The sequence below is a fragment of the Tyto alba genome, unplaced genomic scaffold (assembly GCF_018691265.1).
Source record: "Tyto alba isolate M040663 unplaced genomic scaffold, T.alba_DEE_v4.0 Super-Scaffold_10, whole genome shotgun sequence".
In the NCBI taxonomy this organism is placed as follows: domain Eukaryota; kingdom Metazoa; phylum Chordata; class Aves; order Strigiformes; family Tytonidae; genus Tyto; species Tyto alba.
The window spans coordinates 2,443,040-2,464,595 of NW_024881262.1; the positions used below are offsets into that span (position 1 = coordinate 2,443,040).

At 39.5% G+C, this 21,556-nt stretch overlaps 1 protein-coding gene across 3 annotated transcripts in view; it reads left to right on the plus strand.

Moving 5' to 3' along the window:
* RSRC1 (arginine and serine rich coiled-coil 1) overlaps nt 1-21,556 on the plus strand; it is a 171,037-nt gene that overhangs the window by 32,564 nt on the left and 116,917 nt on the right. For 2 of the 3 annotated variants that reach the window (XM_042793800.1, XM_033000092.2), the window contains 2 exons: nt 5,014-5,184; nt 13,284-13,505. In XM_042793800.1, coding sequence (XP_042649734.1) covers nt 5,014-5,184; nt 13,284-13,505 — 393 coding nt within the window. The remainder of the gene's footprint in view (nt 1-5,013; nt 5,185-13,283; nt 13,506-21,556) is intronic. The other variant, XM_042793813.1, reaches the window with a different exon arrangement.

Below are 21,556 nucleotides of genomic sequence, written 5' to 3' on the forward strand. Positions count from 1 at the left end.
GATTGCGTGTCAAGGGAGAGAGAGTGGAAAGAAACAACACAGAAATTAAGTTGAGGAAGCTATTTGGATTGCAAAGGCCAAGGACTTTAAGCTTACAACATTTCAGACTTGCTTTTAAATACTGTCGTCTTGATTCTGTCCCGATGTCTGCAGGATGGTGTCTGCTCAGTTGCTCACTTACCCGGTGGCGTCAGCCAAGACCAGGCTAAATGGGAAATTGTGGCTTCTTGTCACCTGGGTCATTGAAGCTTGTATTTGGTGTTGCAGAATTAGTCTTGAATTGTATTAACAGGTGGGTTGAATTAGCCTGGGATGTATGAGAGGCTGGAGCTTCCCTCAGAGCTAGAGGGCAGGTTTTAGATATTGGGGGTCTCAGAACAGTTGTACGTAAGAAAGAAAATTCAAGTGGCAGTTTGTTCTGGGAGTATTTACCAATAAATAAAATGCCAGGAAGGGCAGTAACACCTGCCTGTATACAAACGGCACATCCTTTTGCGTGCTTTGTGGGAAACTGTGCTTTTCGTTCTTTGTATTTTAAAAATTGTTTTTGTATAGTTTCTTTGCTTTCTGAATACATATTTTTGGGCTCTCAAGATATGGTATTGCATACCTGTTGCTTCCTTCTTGCTATGAATCTCATCTCTTTAGCTTCATTTATTTCAGTTTTCTCAACTTTATTGACTTGATAATCTTAGTTTTGTTCTCAAGTTTAAAATGCTCGACTTTTTTTCCCTCCTTTAAGATTACATCTTATACCTTTTTTAAAAGATAAAGCGTGTCTCTTCGCTTATTCTGTTGGTCAGTCCCCTCCTTAAGCTTTTTAGGTTGGGGAGAAAGAAGCCTTAGCTCATAGTTTGTTTTTTGATGAACGCAGGGGAAACCTGTTTGTAGGCAAAACCTCTGCCTTTTTATTTCCTCAGTGTTCTGTAGTTCCCGCTTGTTCCTGTGCTCTGCAGAGTCCCGATACCTTTCAGCACTCGTCCATTTTCGTGGCCGAAGGAGGTATGGTTTCATGCATTCTAGAAGGGATGTTCACTCAGTGTTTATCAGCGTAATCGTGGCTTTTGCTTCAGTCACTGGTGATCATCATTTCCTACGGCACTTCAGAGAAACTGAGAGCTCTCTTAAGAGTGCACACACTAGCAGAGATCAAGGAGATTGTGGTCTTACCTGCTTAAGCTCAGCAGTTCTTACATGGTTTATTGCTGGCTTCCTGTTAATTCTGGTTCAGTTGTAGAAGTATTGCTGGCAGAACTTATTTTATCATGTAAGATGAAATTGTTCTAGGGAATTACACTGCCAAGTTTGTTATTTTTGCCGTCTTATGTCTGTTACCTTAAAGTATTTAGTCCCCGTGCTTCCTTTGTTTTATCAAAATGTGGTAAAACTACATAACCTGTCTTAACTCTTAATATAATAAGCTGTTACTTAGTTAAGCACATATATTTTAAAATGTTCATGGCTCTACTTCTGTGAGAAGTCCCTAAGATTTTTTTTCAGACTAGCAGAAGATTTAAAGAAGACTTGAGATTCAGCTCAAATTTCTTAATAAAACTATGTTTTGTGGTTGCTTAGTGGTTTTTCTAATAGTCCTTTGTTACTATGACTTTGGATACATTGTGAAGGAGAAAGATTAGTACATGATAACCTTTTCCAAAATACTGGCTGCTGTGCCACGCTTGAAACACAGTTGTTACCCTAGGTTAAAAAGGATTAACAGAATCAAAGTTTCACTGGCATTCTGGAATTAAAGGGACCGTTAATGTTAGACTGTTTCTTTTTTCTTTGCCTCAGTTTTCCTTGTTTCCTTCACCCCTATTCGTGATTGGGGTTAGTACATCTTTCTGTATTTCTGGAGCTGCGTTGCTTTATCTGTGCTTCATATATACTGTTGGTCATCAACATAAATAAATACAGCGAACTTAGGCAGAGTTAGTTTTATTTGGGCGGGCTGTAGCTCTGCAGCATGAAGGGAAAACAGTGAAACATCCAGTATTTGCAAAGAACTTTGTACAATGATGGAGACCCCAGGAAAGATCCTTTTTGGGAGGGGGCCAGGCTGGCTGCGTGCGGGGCTGTCGCGGGTCGGCGTGGCTGCATCGAGAGGCCGGGTTACGGCGTGGGTGTCTCTGTCCCGGCTGCTCCCTCCTCCACCCTGCCGATAAACCCCGCGCGCGTCTGAACCCCCGGAGGACAAACGCCGGGGAGAGACGCTGCAGGTTGTTTCAGGTGCAGCAGAATCCACTAGATCTCCTTTGCAACGCTTTTCCTGCCCCGTTGCCTCTAGAGATCCCCTAACGTGGGGCACGGCGGGCAGGTGGGGTTGGGCTGGGGGGCTGCAGCCAGGCTGTGACACCTGAGCTGCCCCCAAAGACCCTTCGGCGTGTGCTGACTTGTTATCTGAGCTAACACGTCTGACCAAGCTGGAGTTGGCTCTGCGTGAAGCCAATTCTGGATTGTCTGCATCTGTGCTCCGGGCTGATCTACAGCCCAGATCAACTGCTCCGATAATTGAAGGATTGACTGAACTAGTGTGTCCTGCAGAGCTGGCTTCTGTGGAGTAGAACTTAACATTTTTGTTAAGATCTTCACTGTAATATCCCGTTGATAGTCATCTGCCTGCCTCACCTGCGTGGCTGGGACGGGGAACACAAGCTGCAGCAGCTATTTTCTGTAATTGTAAACCCCAAAGGATAAGCAATGATTAGGGCTCACTCTAGGCTAATGAATTCTGTGGGTGCAAAAGGTGACAAATGAAAGAACAGTGACAGCTTCTGTAAAGAAAACGTTTTTCGGTTTGTCAATGCTGTTAGAGGCACATGATTACAAATTTGATGCAACAAGTCAACTTTTAATTTTAAAAGCCGTTTTTCTGTATATAAATTATACCTGCTGTTTGTTCTAGCTAGACATGTGAACAAACAGAAATCTACTATTTGCGCATCCAGCTAATCTGGACCGAATTTGCCATTATTTGCACCTGCGAAATGTAGATGTGAAATCAAGCTCAGATTCTGAGCTGAGAAATTAAGCTCTCTAGCAAGAAATACTTTAGATTCCTCAGTTATTTCTGTTTGAAGGACAGTACCCTTAAGTTAGGGGAGGCCTTGCATCAGAAGAAGGTGATTTGTGTTGCTACAGGGCTTTTGTTTGTTTGTTTTGTTGTGGGTTTTTTGTTTGTTTGTTTTGTTGTGGGTTTTTTGTTTGTTTGTTTTGTTGTGGGTTTTTTGTTTGTTTTGTTGTGGGTTTTTTGTTTGTTTGTTTTGTTGTGGGTTTTTTGTTTGTTTGGTTTTGTGGTGTGTTTTTTTTTGTTGTTGTTGTGTTGGTTTTTTTTTTTAACTGTTTCTGACTTTGCATCTGACCTGCAGAGTTCTCAGAAATCATGGCTAGCTTTGAATAGTGAATGTTTGTAGGGCAGTGGTCTAAACCTCTGCCTGTCTCATCGTGATGCATTTAAAACCAGTGTCTTTGTGCCAACCGAAAAAATAGATCTAATATCCAGAACAGTCTTTTAGGCCAAAACTTCTCTGCCTGAGGACCAAAGAATGGATGGATGCTTTTTAATTTGTGATGACATAATAAAAATCCATTTTGAGACCGAAAATGTTCTATAGTTCATAATACGCCACTTAAGTGGTAATTTGATCTATTGTATTAGTGCTAATAGTGTGCGCGATAATAGGAGATATTGTGTTGCAAGAGATGCCATCTGCTGAATGAAACGTAAAACTGAGGTTCTGACCTCTGGTGCTAGCCTGAAAGGCTCAGTGGCAAGAATAGGTATGTTAACCCCAGGACGCTGGACAAATTCCAGACTCAATAGCAACATTCTTCCTAAATGTAATTTATAGCTTCATCTGGATGCAGTATTTTCTTTTGCTTATTCTATTGTTGAGTTTTATTAAACAGTTGTTGCCTTTTAAATTGAGTGATCTTTTCTATGTGATTTTGCTTTTAAAGGCCTTTGGAGTTTTGCACTCCAAGAGGTGCTAAATAAATTTTTTATACTGTTTTTAAAAAATGCCCTTCCCCCCCAGTACTTAATTAAACTTTTCAATGAGGTGCCATCAGAACTTTTATGAAGATGTATGTTGTAATAGAAACTAATGCAAACTTGAACTGCTGTTTTCCTAAATATTCATCGGCTGTAGCTACTCATGGACCATAGAAAAGATGTCCTGATCCATGATAAATGAAAAAGTAGAAAATTATCCAAGAGAAAACCAGGAATAATGAAAAGGTGTTTTGGATCCATATAGAAACAGTCACGTTGCAATACTGCTTGATCTTTTTTCATTCAAGTATATTAGTAACAACATACATTTATTGCAGAGGAATGGATAACATGATTGAGAACAGAGTATCCTATAGGCATGTAGGAACTTGTAACCAAGAACCAAATATGTGCACAAACCCTTGCACCTGTATTCAGTTTCTTGCATTATTGGGCCTCTAGGGTTGGCTTATTTATAGGTTTTCTGCAAAGTGTGTTTCGAATCTGAATTTGATATTAAGAAGCTGTGTGCATGTGTCAGCTTTGCAGGCTAAAGGTAAGGGTTTGGACATGTCACTTCTGGCTTTTGTTGGAACGTCGTTATTAACAGCAATGTATTTAATATGTAAATACAAGCACTTAGTAGCAGCTGTAAAGTCTTCAATTATTTGCCAAGCTAAATTGATCAGAACTTAAGAATTTAATGTTCGAGAAAAAAATTCCTCCCTTTCCTTCTCCAATAGCTCCAAAGATTACTGCAGTAATACCAGATTACTTTGTTAATGGGTGAATGCTAGGTAGTGTGGTTTAATTTATTTTGCATTCTTCCCTCAGAGTAGAAGCACTGCTTTCTTTTTCACTTTTCTTTTGATAAACTGGCAGCTTTTTGTTGAAAACTATTAAATTACTAAATGATTTGAAAATGTGTTTAAAATAGTTGGACTAGATAGCAAATCTAACATATGGTGACAGTGAAAAATGTATGACTGCTAAATTTTAATACTATGGATTTTGTGTAGATCACGATCAAGACCTCGTCAACGTTCTTATAGTCGAAGTAGTGAAAGATCCAGTCATAGGAGAACTCATAGCGGGTCTCGTGAAAGAGAGCGGCGTAAAGGCAGAGAGAAAGAAAAAATAAAAGAGAAGGGCAAAGGAAAAGAAAAGGAGATATGTGGCACGAAGCATGGGTAAGTGAAATGACAAATAATATAACTATACTAAAACCAGGGAAAAATTTAGTGACATTTTGCTTTTTTTGTGATCAGTTTGATTTATAGTACATGGTATTTTATATAAACTAAGTGGAAATTATTTAAAATCTTCAAACAGTGTAATTCTTAGTATTTTAAAGTTCTGGAATGTGACAACATTTCAAACTAAAATGATGGTTTAATATACAATTCTTCCCCCTCCCCCCCCCCTTGATTTGCAAATATGCTAAATGGCTTTATTCAGTTGATTAATATAAATATTGTCCCAATACATAACCACTACAATGTAAGGAAAAAATTAGGAGTATTGGAAAGCACAAAGACTTATTTCCTGCCAAAAGATGATTTTCACTGTTCATTACATCCCTTCTCTCCCACCCTTGTCAGAAGTTCTTGTTGGGCTTCATTTGTGGCTCAAAGTGAGGTTTCAGCAGAAACACTTGCTATGGGTGAATGATGGACTGCCTTTCAAAACCTGCTGTCAACTGAATTTCTGGTCTTGTTTTTACAGATTTCAGGAAAAGGCAATTTGTGTAATTACCTCTGCTTTAGACATCTTGATCTCCTGCAACCTTTACTGTGATGTTTGTCTTTTCCTTGTTTATGTGATTGGTTTCAAAAAGGAAGACACCAGTGTGTCACTCATTAATTTCCCTTTGGAGGATTCCCACTGAAATGCTGAATGGGAATTTCTGGAGTAGCATCTTCTACCCATGTTCGTGGAGGTATCTCACAATTACCTCCTGGTTTTACAGCTTGATGATTATGGTTACTTAATCTCTCAGATATCATCACCTGTATGTCCATGGTTATAGCACTGATTATGTAATTATCCGGGATTAGCTATTTGCACGTTCTTTCCTTATTTGTAGGTAGTACATTACTTAGACTGCCAAGAGTGGCGTCTTCCACTCATTTTACTTTCCTCGTTTTACTAAACCATGGGGGATATTTTTCTCTTCTTGTTGTGGATGTTTTCAGCAGTCAGTAGTGTTCAGTGTAAATGGAGCCCCTGAGATGTTTGCAGTATGTCTGATAAGTCACAAACAAGGTGCCTTTTACTCCTTTACCTCCAGTTGAAATATATTTTGGTAGTTCTAGAAGACTTGAGGAGAAGCCTGGATGTTCCAGCCAAAATTTTTTTTTTTTTTTTTTTTTTTAATCGAAGTAGAAAAGTAGGGAGAGGATCCATACTGAGCACATAACATTTGGCGTGTGAGAGGTTTTCTGGACTTTGTGGAGAAGCACATCTTAAATCATGTTGGAGTATATGACAGTGTGCTGTTAGCATACTGCCTGACTTCACGTCCTTTTGTAACAAGGATCAATATCGGATAGCTCTAGTAAGAACACAGAAGTGCCCAGAATTTTTTTGGAAGCAAGCAATTTAGCTTTATATTTTGATAACTTACAAAATTGCTTATGCTAAATTTGAAAACAAAATGCCCTGTTTGGGTCATTTCCAAGGTAGTGAGGACAAAGAGTACAAATTGATAATAGAAACATTTTATGACATCAGTCCGTTTTCCTCTGAGCTCAGGTACTGACTGGTAGGCTTTGTACAGGGATTTCTTACTTGGAACATTATTAGACTACAAAATGAAATGTACCTAGGATGATGCTGATATAATCTGTGCTTCATAAACTTTTCTGAAGGGGGACGACATGTTTTTTGGTTTCATCAAATAGTGATCACAGTTTATCTGTACAGAGAATATGGATCTGAGAAGCTTTTTCCCTTTATGGTTATTTGTCATTCCAAAGATTGAGACTGTATCAGCATCACATTATTGTTTGTTAAAGGCTTTGCAAAGCAACATATTTGAATACACAGAGAAGAGCGAGCTCTTTGATGCAATTGCTATTTGCAATTATTGCATAAATATTTGTCCATGGTATATTCTGTTATAGAGCCTAGTGAGAGTGAATTAGGAATCTGCAGTTTTCCTTAAATGCGTATGTGTAGGGAAAAAAGAGTTAGTGTAGTTTCTCTTTGCCTTGTGAGTGCTCCAGGAAAATGAGGCCAAGTAAGGTGTTTTATAGTTGTGTTTTCGTATGAGGCTTCCTCATGCCTCCCAAGCTCTCAGCTTTCTTCCTCTATATCATTTATTTACGTATTTATTTTCCTTGTGGGTGAAAAATATGGGAAAGAAAAGATGTCCTTGGCCAAGGCAGCTCACCTGTCCTTAGCTTATAGATGTATAGGAGGGAAGATGGTACAACCTAAACTGAGTGAACCTTTTGCCTGGATAAGTCTGTTGGTTTCTGGCATTTTTTTCTTTCTCAGTTTTCAGCAGCAGTGGGGAGATTCTATGGTTTGTTTGTTCTGTCTTGATGCTCATTTCTGAGGCAAACACCGAGATAGAATTTTTTCTTTTCCAGTAACTACAAGGCCTTCTGTAGTTGGCTGCGGTCAGCAGAAGGTAGCAAGTTGGTTTTCCTGATATTTTTTGAGGGTGTATAATTTAGGATTTTTGTCTTGTAGTGGTGTTGGATGTCCTTTTGTGGGTTCAGTTAGAATTATAACTCTTATTATAGCTTGGCTCCAGCTGAGTGTCTTAGCAGATTCTGTGACTGATGCCGGTCTGGTGCAGCACCAGGGTTCACTGCCTTGGCTGGAGGTTCCCTGCTCGCCCAGTTGACTTAGTGCTCGAGGAGACCAGGAAGCACTAAATCAATTTACTCCATCAGCTGTCTTCATCGGAGAGACAGTAAACAGGGATAGGTGATGCCTCCTCAAAACGTGTAGTTTTTTCTCAAGTTGGATCCAGTTTGGACAGGAAAGAAAATAAATATTTTATTTTTCTTTCTGGTGTGTTCTGCTGTAACTAACACAGTGTTGGTGTTCACTTTTTTTTTTTTTTTTCTCTGAACTGTGAGGAAGAAAGTCTAAATGGACACAAAAAATGACTGTCAGATGTACATTTGGGTGTGAAATATTGAGAGGAATCTGTTGTAGCTGACTCTGAATTTCTAGATCTAGTGTCTAGATCAATACTGAAAGTAACATTATTCTACAGAGCCTTTCTGGAAACCCCAACAGCAGGGGATCTGCAGGAAGAAAAGAGTCCTCTAATCTCTGTATTTGGAATAGATCCTTACACGTACTCCGAGACACATCAAGGACCAGATCTACTTTTCAGGCTAAGCTCGTATATGTTTGGAATTTATTTAGTGAAAATAGCTACTTTAATGAAGATCATCCTAGAGCCAGATTGTGAGAAGGTGGAATATAAATTACCAGGTGCTGGTTGACTTTATAGTTTCACTTTGCATAAAAGAAGGTATTTCAGTTTGTCAGCACTGCAGGTTATCTGGTATCAGTAGTCATACATTTGGGACCTGACCGTTTCTCTGAAGTGGAGAATCAAAATGCAGTTTTTGCATTAATTACAGAGCCAATGTTTTTATTTGTTTGTGGCTCATATAAACTCTAATGATAATTTTCTTTTCTGTGCTTGGCTTGTGTATGCTTGTAGATACAAGGGGGAAAGGGTTGTGTTTGGTTTTAAATCAGGGCAACTTCAGGTTCTTTCAAAGTAGATCTTTTTCTTCACAGCAAGCACGTCAGGAGATTTCAAGAGAACAAAATTCTGCCGTAGTACTGTAGACGTCATCCTTTGGCATTCTCCATTTCAGTGAAGGTTCTCTAAGGTTGAGCATGGAACTTCTTGAAGGTTGAAGTGTCAGCTGTTTTGTGGAGACAGGCTGTATTACCATCATAGCAAAACAGCTGAACTCTTCTGCTCCTGCAATCTGAAATGTTTTAAAGGCTATACACCCTATTTGTTCACCCACTACGGAGGGAGATTGTGGTAACAGCTGCTCTGAATTTGGGTTGGGAAGCTCATTTACAGCATCTGACAGTGCTTGGTGAAAAAACTTAGCGTTGAGTAGTTTATCAAGCTTTGAAATAGTTTTGTACTCACTTAAAAGGTAAAGCAACGCAAACTCAGAAAGTGTCCCAGCCACATATCCTAAATATTCATAAGCAAAAAGCCAACACATCTTTCAGATTATCAGGATTATTTTACTTCCAGTGTAGAGTCTTTGCAAAATAAAGCTGATGACAAGCAGGTAGCAAGAAATGTTAACTAGTTTGTATTCAACTACTGCAGTGCTGCTTATTTTCCTTCCATTTTGCAAGCAATCAAAGTTTGCTTTTGCTGCTTTGGTTTCCTAATCCAATTGTAGCAGCTTGAACTGTGTCTGCCCCTTTTTTGTTTGTTTGTTTTGTATTTCTGTTGCAGTGCATGGGAGAAAGAGCTTTATTGCCTGGAAGGATATAATAAAAATCAATAAGTGGTATGGCTTTTTCTGAATAACTGTTGCCAGCATTTCCAAAGTAAAAGCACTTGCTCGGCCTTGCAGCCTTTTCTATTCATCCAGTCTCCCGGGCCAAGTTTCAAATCATATTTCTCTGTTTGTAATAATGATATTGTTCTCTAGTTATGACCCATGACTGCAGTAATGATGTTATGTGCATTATTGCTTCGGAGCCTTGCTGTATACTGGAACTCTACCAGTGCTCTTACTTTGTAATTAGCACACGCATGGTTGGCTTTCCTGTTCTCCTGAAAGTTTAACTGACGAGTGCTGTGTCGAGGCGTTACGACACCTCTGTAATTTTTACAGAACGCAGGATGTCTACTTATATATTATGAAGTGTTATAGATAAAATCAAATTGATAAAATAAGGACCAATATACGTTTTGTGATGCGTTATCATTTTCTGTTAACTCTGCAAAACTCTGTAATATGTAGTCGACATCTGGTGTCTAGTTCTTACCAATCAGTTTTAGTCTAGTCATTTTCTTGTATTAAATTTTTGTTCATCTGAAAAAAGAAAAATTGTAGTGTTCTTTGTTCTACCAGAGTAATTTATCAGGCCCTACATTTGGCTGTCCCGTTTCCTGTTTTTCTTCCTTGCTTTCATTTTTTCCTCTGCAAAAATGAATTTTATGCAAGGGTATGCACTTTGGGCTAAAAGGAAAAAATGGGTAGCGTTGATCAGAAAAGGTCACCGAATAAAAAGGGAAGAGCCTTGTCTCTGCATCAAAGGGATGGGACAGGTTGGGTTTAATTTCCAGTGACTTATCAAGAAGAGAGTTGCAGTTCTCACAGTAGGCCCTGGCTGTGTGGTGTTGATTGATTATGGGAAAATTCGTGATAGTCCTCCTGGAAGTATAATGCTGTACTTTGTCGTATCAACCTGACTTAGAAAACAAACAAACAAACAAACAAACAAAAAAAAAACCAAACAAAAAAAACCTTGTTGGTTGTTTGGTAAAGCTGAATTCCAGCAATTTCTAGAGAGAAACGTACGCTTAAAATAAGATTTTAACTTTTGACAGTGGGTGTTTTATTACAAAATCCTTTATTCCTAGTGGAAAAGATTCTATCCCAGCAAAATAGGAAAACAAGGTGCTAGATACAGTTTGGATTATTGATCAAATGCTAATTTATTGAAAGTACTATATATAGAAAAGATAAGTTACGGGCAAGCAAAGCAGCTTTCTCCTGTTACAGCGGCGTGAGTATTACTTGAGCTCTCCAGCAAGACCGTGGTTGGGAGAGGTTCAAACTTCTGTTCCTTCTGACCCTTTCAGAATGTACTGTAGTCCCCCTATGATGACACAACCTTAGCATGCTTTTTCTGACATGCAAAGGTGATGTGTAAGTATGGGTTTTATTCTGGCGACCCCGTAGATAAGACGAAAGCAGGCATCCAGCCAGTCCCAGAATGTAATTTTTATTTTATACGCCTATGGGGTACTTCCTTGTCACTGTCTTTTAGACATCCAGCACCTGACACACATTTTGTTTCCTCCTTTTTCCTTCATCTCGTTTTAAGAAGCGGTGTATTGTGCTCATGGGAAAGCAGAAATAATTTGCTTGTAGTGAAACGGAGCAACCCTTCTTCCCCTGCCCTGTTTCTTTGGCTTCAAAGTTTAATACAGCGGTTCAGTTTGAAAGCTTTGTTCTTTATTGTATGGAATATGAATTGCTAATATAGTATTAACTAGCCTATATCCCGAGTCTTGGACGTTAGTGACCTTTTAGAAGTGCACTATAGATTGCAAGGTGTTTTTTCTCAATGTTGTGAGGTGGTTTATTTGACAAGCATATTAGCCCTGCAGTTTGGTCTTATACATGCAATGAGATCTTTTCTGTGATACTTTAAAGGAATCAACATAAAACATGCAATTATACCACTACAATATTTTTTCCGCTAAATTTTTTGCTAATCAAAGCATCTCATTCATCTTTTATTTACGCTTTTAAAAATTCACTTGCTTTAAAACAACTTGCATACATGCTTTCCTTGACCTGTACACATGTGCTGTTGAATTTCGATGATTAAAGTCTTGATTAGCTTCAAAACATGCGAGTTCTGGCATTCTAAGGCATGCTTTTTGTAAGGTTCGTTGTTCGTTGTTGAATTGGGGGGCAAAAGCCTGCTAAAAACTTGTTAGTTTTAAATAACTTTTACCAGATTTATGGGTTTCACCCTCGCTTTCTTAGTAGTGGAATTTTGGATTACTTTTTAAAGTGTTTTTGACAATTTTTAATGGAATAACTTAAGAGCAGCTTCTCAGTTGTTATGAAAAGAGAAGCGTTGTGCCATTAATCAAACCTGACCCCCAGTTTAATTTCTGATATTTAATGAGGCTATTGATACATTTGTGCATTAAGGCTTTCACAGCTTCGTAAACACTTTGACAGATAGGACAGAGCTGAAGAGTTTGTTTTTCAAATACGATCTCCATTTTTCCTTTTAATCCCATATGTTAGGCCTCTCAATATTTGCTGAGGTCCCTCTGTCTAGGGGACCTTTTCCAGTGGCATTTAACCAGAGCACTTTTAGAGTTTTATTTCCTGTGCTCAGCGCTGGTGGTGTCCCAGCAGGTTCTGCGGACGGTACTTGGGTGATAGATGAGCATTTCGGTGCTTGGCAGAAGACGTTAGAAGCAAATTGGGAATATTGGACTTCTCAGAGTTTGACAGCAGTCAGACACTCCTGGAGCTTGTCATATTGTTTTTTTTTTTTTTCCTTACCTCTTTCCATGCTATGCAGTAGGAAGTAATTTATGGTAATTTTCTCCGATTTGCATATAGGTTATAGAGTTCTGTGGTGCAAAGCGCACTCAGAACTCCTTTTAAGTGTCTGTTCAGATCAAAGCAGGACTGTGTGATAGCTGTTGTCTGACACCAAGCTGTGTGGTGTTGTTTTCATTAAACATTTATCATACTTCCAATGTGACAGCAGGCAACTTTGTGCTTGGGTAACATGTTTTCATGCAAAATTTATTGAAAAAGACGAGACGTTGTAAAGAGATCTTGTTGCCTTTCACCCGTGGCGAAGGGTAAATGTTTGATTGGAAGGAAAGATACCTCCAGCCCGTTTTGGTTGTGTAACGCTGAAGCGCAGTGAAGTGCTTGGCTTTTAATAAGGAAGTAAATAAATCTTAAAATTGTTGTTTATTCTGAGAAACTTTGCTTGGGCAGATCACATGAACATTTTTTTTCATTTTGATTCTACTTGGTTTTAACAATGGTTTATTATGGTCCCATAATGATGGAATAAGCTAGCAGTTGTCAATTAAATGCTGACTTAATAGTAGGGATTAAGATGCTAAATTTTCTTAATAGCTCCATGGGTATCAACATAAACGCTTCCATTTAAGATTATTTGCTGAGAAATTTAGGAAATATTAGGGTAGTCTTTGCACAATAAACCACATTTTTTTTTTTTTTTTTTGGACAAAAAGAGATAAGGTACTATATTTAATTGATAACATACTACTTTAAAGTAAAGCACAACCGATTATTCATATTTAAGGAATGTTTAATACTTCTGGTGCTGTATTTTTGATTTGAAGCACTTCTACTGTAAAAGAAATGTTTTCCAGCCTGAAATCAGAGGATTTTCCCCTTCCCTTAATTAGGAAAAAGGGGAAAAGTCTTGGATCTTTTGAGTTATAAGAGTACAGTTAAAGAAGTTTACCAGTAGGACACATCAAAGTTGTGGTTTAGCAAGAGGTTAATTCATGTTATTGTTTAATCACTTTCAGGATTTCTATGGCCAAGCTACTCAACTTCCAAAAGGCCAAATCTCCCCAAAAGTTTAGCAAGAAGTTACTTCATGTTATTGTTCACTCACTTTCGGCATTTCTACTCGTGTGCCTGCATAACGAGTTCCCTTTGCGTGAATGCTCACCGGCACTTTCACTGAAAATATCTGTCATCGGAATTTTGTACTCGTGTCACATCGCAGAGAATCGCCCGTTCTCCAGGTACGTGAGGGATACGTGAGGGATACGGTGAGGGACACGGTGAGGGACACGGTGAGGGACACGGTGAGGGACGCTGTGAGGGACGCTGTGAGGGACGCTGTGAGGGACGCTGTGAGGGACACGGTGAGGGACACGGTGAGGGACACGGTGAGGGATACGTGAGGGATACGGTGAGGGATACGTGAGGGATACGGTGAGGGACGCGGTGAGGGATGCGGTGAGGGACGCGGTGAGGGACGCGGTGAGGGACACGGTGAGGGATACGTGAGGGATACGGTGAGGGACGCCATGAGGGATATGTGAGGGACGCTGTGAGGGACACGGTGAGGGATACGTGAGGGACGCGGTGAGGGACACGGTGAGGGATACGGTGAGGGACGCGGTGAGGGATACGTGAGGGATACGTGAGGGACGCCGTGAGGGACACGGTGAGGGATACGTGAGGGATACGGTGAGGGACGCTGTGAGGGATACGTGAGGGATACCTGAGGCCCCTCTGCGGCGCGGGCTCCCTCCACGTAGGTGCCCGGCCCTCCGGCCACCCACCAGCGCTGCACGGCTTTAGGCAACCTAAATTTGGTTTTGTTCCTGCGTTGGGTAGCGTCCGGGGGCTAGGAGGGGAGAGGAGCTCATGCCGAGCACGATCCGTGGGGGCGAGTGGGACCTGGTGGGAGTTGCTGCCCCAGGTGTGATGAGAGCCCAGGATCCGCAGGGCGTTTCACCCGCCGTCTGTGCTGCTGCTTTTGGAGACTGGGATTAATCTGTTTCTTTTTTCCCTGAGTGGACAAAACCAGGCAGTGTTCTTGCAGGGTTTGGTTATTAGAAAATAGTTCTAATGTTCAAGGAATCTGCAACTGCTGTTTATTGTTGTGGTGAATAAATTTGTAAAAAATGTTTCCTGTTTATAAAAAGGCCTTAAAAAAAATGATTCTTCTGTAGTTCTTTATCACTGCCTTTCTGCTGCTTTTAGAGAAAGAATCTCTTTTCTCATCTGCCTTCTAGCACGGCCCTAAAAAAGGGTTATGCAGCAGGGAAGGATGAGAGGGTAGGAGGTGGGTCTACCGTTGCTAATGTCATTTCCAAGTGCTTTTTAACACGACACTACAGGCTGAGTGGTATTGGTGATAGGGCACAAAATTTTTGTAAACCGTCTTTCTTAAGCTAAGAGTTCTGCTGCTGTAGCCATGACAGTTTAAGGTTATATGAGAAGCAGTATTGGCTGGGAAAAATAACAGCTTTCTTTTAGACCAACTGGTGTAAGTAGGGGAAAAATGTTCATGTTTTTAAGGATGTGAACCTTCATCAGGTCTAACACACATTCAGCAATCATCAAGCTGAAATTCAGGTTGGGAGCAATTCCTCGGGGTGCAACATGTTTATGTTAATCGGTTAGATAATAAGGAGGATGAGTATCTTATCATTTTCCATACTGTCCATGGTGACAAGAGGTGGCTCTCAAACTCTGTAAAATGTTCATGTTTATCTGATTCAGTTATGCACATGCTGGTTCCAAAACAATCCCTGTAGTTGTTGGCCTAAGGTATTTGCGTTCACCCATCTCTATTCACTTACAAATGGGATTTTGTCACACTGAGACTGATTTTATCACTCTGAGACCTTTTCTTTAAAAATCTTACATGACAAAATGCACTTATCAAGTAACAGAAATGCACAAATATAAAAGGATGTTCAGAGTGCTACAACACTTGTTTAATGTGCACTGCTCTCAGTCTCTAATTCATGAGTTACTTTTAATTATTTGGGTTGTCTTTATAACTTTAAAGATGATTATGAGGATAATGTAGCAAAAGTACCTTGTGTTTATTTTGCAGTTGAAGTGTTCAGAAGAAAAGATAGCATACTAGTTTTGTAAGCTTTGATTCAAAACATAATAAATAAGAATTGTTTCTGGGCTGAAACCTTGCATGCCAAGTTTCAACTTTGATCATATTGTTGTTGTTGAGTTATAAGCATTCTAGAGTATGTACTTATAGTAAAATTATGACAGAGTGTTACTGACAGTGGAATGAACAGTGTCGCTAGTGAAAATGCCCTCTTCAAGAATAATAGACTCTATGGCCATATTAAACACAGTAATTAGTAGAAAAATTGTAGAAGTTCTTTTAAATCTGTTTAAAATCGGAGAACGCATTTTGAATGCTAAAACCAAACTACTTCGGTCCTGTGTTGTAAAATAGTTTGAGTGCTTATAGTAGAGTTTTCTTTGTTCTTTTGTCAGAGGGAAAAAATCTTTCCTTAATCCGAGTGGTTTTATTTTTGGTGTCTGGACTAAATTATGAGGACTTTATAACAGCTACAGTCATGCTGCTGAAAGGTTATTATAATAAAGTTTTAAGATGCGAGATAGTACTTATTAGTTACAGTAACTTATTTTGGTAGCTTCTTGAAGGACAGCAGATAATAAACTTCTAAAATTTTAAGACAAGTTGAGCCCCTTTGTCTGTCTTGGGGTATCTTTGACTGACAGCCAATTGCTTTGGCTTCCTATGGAGTGGGTTTTCAAGGATCATTAAGATGTACCATCATGGGAAGGGAGTTATTTTTCCAAAATCAAAACAAAATGCCTCCTCTCTTTATTCATTTGTACTGCTTTTACCTTTCTTTCTATCTCTTGATATTTTTATTTTTTTTTTTTTCTCCAGCCATGTTTGTACCTGACTTACTGTTACTCTGGTCACAAGGGTTTGCTTAAACTAGTCGGGGAGCACGCATCAGGTTACACTTTCTTTGACATTTAGTTTGAAGAGTACTTCTGCTTTCTGTTCTTCAGCATCATTTTCCCAGCAGCTGAGCTGCATCAGTCATGTCTCCTGCAGCTTGGAGGAGCAGCGATGGGCGCTTGGGCAAGCGTTTTGGTATGAAAGTTCCTTGGATGGAAACTAACTTCAGTCTCTATCAGCTAACTAGTCTTCACCCTTGAAATGTTCAATTTTGTAGTTTTTCCTTGAGGGAAATGTACTCTCCTTTACCCAGCAGGAGGAAAGAAGCAGATGAGTGCAGCTCGCTTTAACCTCCATTTAAGTTTCTCTATTTCTTCCACCCTTTGCTTGTGTTAGCCAGCGACTACGCGGTCTGCCAGCACTACGGGTTCTCAGTGGGAAGCAGGGGTGTCTCACCACAACTTACATGAAAATTGCCTTGAAATAAGCTGTAGGCAGGAGAGCTGTACAGTAGTGCTGTCTATAAGGAGAAAAAAAATTCTTTTACTATTATGATACTATTTTGTTTCTGGCTTGAATTCAAGGAATACAGACATTTAAAAGCTGAGTAAATGTGACTACATGGTAGCTCACCTTTTCCTGAAATGCCTGTCTTGTATTATTAATTAAATAGGACACTAATAATTAAATAATGACTAATTAGTGTGATTAGTAAGCATAACTTCTAGTATTTATAACCTCTGAATCTGAAATGCTGTGTTAGTTTTGTCATCAGGAAGTGTCTCAGTAGATGCTCCACCCTTTCCAAAGCTAAGCTTCAGCAAATGGTACAAAGGGTGATGTGCCAAGGTGCTTCCCCACAGAACAGAGCATCCCAGTAAGAATAATCACTAGTTCCCGTTGCTGTCTGTTTATATCATAAACATTCATGAAAAGAAAAATTGAAAACATAATTAAATTGGAAGCGTAGTAGAAATCTAGTGTGATCAAATGCTAACAAAATCCAGCTGGCCAACGTGCAGGATTCAGACTGTTTTAAAACATTTATCTCTGTTAATTCCAGAAAGACTCAAAATGTAGAAATTTGAGGTACAACACAACTTATGGCGGAGAAACCTTCTGCAGTTGATTATTTTGTTATTTTGACTGTGTGGAAAATACTTAAATTTCTTCATAAAGGAAAAAAAACCTCACAAATTATTTTGGCTCTCTTTTTTTTTTTTTTTATATAGAATTCTATAGTTAAATAAGTCTTGCAAATTGTGAAGAAAGAGTACAGTTATTTCAGATCGCTGCCTTAACCCTCCCCATGTTTTCCAGTGCTGTATGGAAGAACTCCTTTTGTGTTACGCTACGTCACGAGGTTCTGGTCTTAATCACCTTTGTAGTGTAAGGTAAAAAGATTGTACTTTTGATACTCTTCTTCCAGAAATAATTGTACTCCGAGGCATCTCACTGAAAAAAAAAAAAAATTCAAAATCATATTCCTCAAATCTTACATATATATGTACTGCCCTAAAGGATAATTTCCTATGCCTTCACTGTGTTGACACAATTTTTGTCACCACATTTTATTGCTGCAACAATAAAAGGAGATGTGACCTGTGCTTCCTTTAGAGATTGTTGTAGAGCAAAGATCAGTATTCTCAACCATTTAAAAAAATTTCTTAAACTTCCATATTTTGTTTGGCCTTCTGCAGTAAGAATCTCAAGGGGAAAAGAAAATGGGGACAGACCTTCTGGACACGTGTCCTGGTGCTCTTCAATCTCTTTTAAACGCAGAAGTGAAATCATATAGCTGAATACTGTAGCAGCGGTTGATATTGTAGCAGCTGTTCTTTCATCCAGGGCCCTGTGACAAATCTGGTGAGACCTCTGATGTGAGTGCAGACTCTAGAAGAAATTGCAGAAACGCTCAGGTGGATTGGGTTCTGATGTAGCATTGTGGAGGAATTCTGCGTCGAATGGTTGCTAGATTTTTTTTAAATACAGAAGTGTCTGCTTTCTGTCTCCAGCCATTATAATTCTGTCTTTGTATTTTTAAAGTTTATTCCTTCTGTACTTGAATGATGGTTGTCTTGCTCTCTCTATGGGCAGAAAGGGGCATTTTTACGTGCTACAAGATGATGTTTGGACAGCAATACCACGTTATGGCTTTTCTCAGCCTTTAATGAGCTGGACATGTTTAGTAATGTTTGTTTCTCAGAACTCCACACGTTCCAAAGTGATGCTGAACTTCATGGACAAGAAAGCCTGGTATTTACACTGGCTGAGATCTGCTTGGCCATCTGAGAGTGGAACAAGATGGAAGAGCAGTTTTTGCTCAGAAACTACGGAAGGATCATAGAATTGCAGAATCCTGGGTTGGAAGGGACCTCAAGGATCATCTGGTCCAACTTTTCCTGGCAAAAGTGGGGTCTAGACAAGAAGGCCCGGCACCCTTTCCAGTTGAATATTAAAAGTGTCCAATGTTGGGGAAAGAGGATGGATTTGTCAGGAAGTAGACGATGGGTTTGTCAGGAAGGCGATTCATTCTCATAGTGGTACTGGAGATTTTCAGGGACAGGGGTCCTCATGCTGCCTTATGAGTTCTCTTAATAGCATTCTGATCTAGAAATGTGTAGATAGCGCATACTTAGTCCTCATTCATACGTTTACAACTGATTTAATGTTGCTACCATGAAGATCATGCACTAGAGTGGTTTTGCAGTTACTACATATAGCAAAATGCTTATAGCGTGGTACCTGCTGGTTATAAATACCTTTTATTACTGCAGGCAGGATCCAAATATACAGGTAACTAAAGAAGTCATCTTGTACTCGGGGTGGTTCCTTGAGGTGTGTTGTATGCTGATGGATTTAATAAGTTACTCTTTCAGAATTCTTAGTTTCTGAAGAAAAGGAATTGAGTAGTTTGAACTCCTTCCCACCCAGATGCTCAAGAGTTCATGTGGGTATCCAGGACGCAGGGCACCGATGGTACATACGAGCATTTTAAGGATGCTAGGAAAATGAGTTGATGAACTTTGCTGGCAAAAAATGTTTGGGTGTTGGAAACCAGAAGGAAGCAGCTGAAAGGGCGAATGAGGACAATCTCCTCTACAGTAAGTCAGCCAGAGGGTAATGGGAAGCAGAGCAAGAGTTTCCCCCTGAAAAGGATGGAGAAATCCATATGCCCAGAGTAGCTTTAAGGTCACTTGCCTTTGACCCAGATTTGTTGCTATTGTCGCCTGAGTGGTGTTGGCCATGTTTTGCTTTTTGTTTGCTAAAAATCCCCTTTTAAGACTAAAAAGGGTGGCCATTTATTTAATGAGCTGTGACATTGAGACAGCAGCATATGGTATGATTTCTTTTCCTTTCACTACCAGGAGGCTGTAAAAAACCAGTGTGGATCGTACATGTGCGTAAGCTGTGGAGCACAACTGTACAGAAGATGCCAGAGAACCACTGAGTCCAGAAAGTAAATAGTTTTTAGCCACAGAGTAACTTTCATTTTCATTCACTAAGTACTTTTTGTACTAAGTAAAAAAAAAAATAAATTTTGTGTTCCAGTTCTGTGGTTCAGACTGCCAGTTGGAGATGCTTGTTAAACTAGCTTCCCTGCTCAATCCATGTACTATGTTGAGAGAAATATATTTCTCCATATTTACAGAAATAGGTTTTGGAATGCATTTGAAGGCAGTATCTTCAAAGACACACATTCTTTTAAGCTGTTTAAAATTTTCAAAACTCTCCGGTCCTTAAAACTGCCAACCACCATGATTGTCCTTTTATAACTATATAATTTGCATTATCTTGGGTTTTTAAAGTGAATAATTCCTTAAATACAGAGTATTCTTTTCAGAAAGTGTTTCATTTGCCCGCATGTGCAAACACACATGCACACACACACACATGCTCTGAACGTAAACATGCATTTTTATTTATTTTTTTTTTTTTTTGCCAAGACACCTTGCACTTTGAGAGCAGCTGACTATTGTTTTAATGGCCTCTCTTAATCTGTGCATGAGGAATCCAAACTGAATGATACGGAGCTGAGAAAATCCAGTTAGTGTGAGCTGTAATCTCTTTACTGGGTTTAAGTAGTTAGAGTGGCATTCAGACACCCTGCAGATACTGAACTGCAGAGATACAGTAATCACCTAAGCATGTGCCCAGCGTTTTGCGATCATGGGACGGAAGCAGAGGAGTCCCTCGCAATCATTTAGGTAAAAACCGAGACAAACACAGCAAACTCTGCCTCCTCTGAGCAAGCAAACAAGAGGCAAGTAAGAAAAACCCATCCAAAAGACATGCTACTGTGAAATAGAATTTAATTTCCCATTAAAATATTAAACTGTCTCTGTTTCACCTTGTTTTTTTGGACAGGGAGTGCTTTTTCCGGAATGGAGCTTACCTGCTCTGGGCACTATAAAACATCTATTCCTTTTGCTTAGGAGGGGAAGGAGGAGCATCTTTGTTTGAAGAAAGTATTTCTAATATCAGTCTAATTTGGGACCTTTCTGTTGTTGCTATTTGGAATCATAAAAGAATGTGGGAAAAGTGAAGTAATCTGAATTGTTGAATGAAGTAAAAGGATTTGGGAACACTAATGTAGTAACAGTTCTTGGTAAAGGAATTCTTTATTGCATGTATCGGAAGAAACGGTTTGCATGATTAAGGATTGCTTTATAAAAAGGCAGAAGACAAAACTGTTGTAGATTGACACATATATTTGCACAGGTCTGTTATGTGTGTTCAGAAAGTTGAAACGAGTGTATATTTGCTTCCAGGCTCTGGTTTCATCCTTGGCATCTCCTGGTTCTGCACCTCGCAGGATGCTCTTAATAGTAATAGTAGTAGTAGTCCCTTCCCTTCCTGTCCTTTCTCCTCCCGTGTCCCCAGGCTGGCTGTGTAGATGAGTTGCGTTTGGAGATCTGTTTGGTGTTTTTTTGTCACTGTAGAAGTTTTAGCCATTGTTACCGAGTCAAGGAAAAACTAAAAATACAGGTGAATCTGTAGATAAATAAATGCTATCATTCTACAGAATGTTTTTTAGTTCAAGGAAGAGCTTGTGGCCCATTAATCATTAAGTTTGTGGTATTAAGAAGAACTTCTGGTCCCTTGCAGTTAAGACTAGAAGCATAGAAGTGTCATGAGCTAACTTTCTGCTTGCGTGTATTCCAGCAGATGCCAACAGCGACGTGTCCTTGGTGGATGTCTTCATCAGATCCAGGGCAGTCTAGGGCTGGTGGGTAACCTGCATAGGTTTACTTGGGCGCTGCTAAGGAAGCAAGAGGAGCATATTTTTCTACTTCAGTACCATTTAATTAGAGTAATTTTCCACTGAAGTGTGAAGGTTCCCATGGAGAAGACTGCCCAACCCAAGTC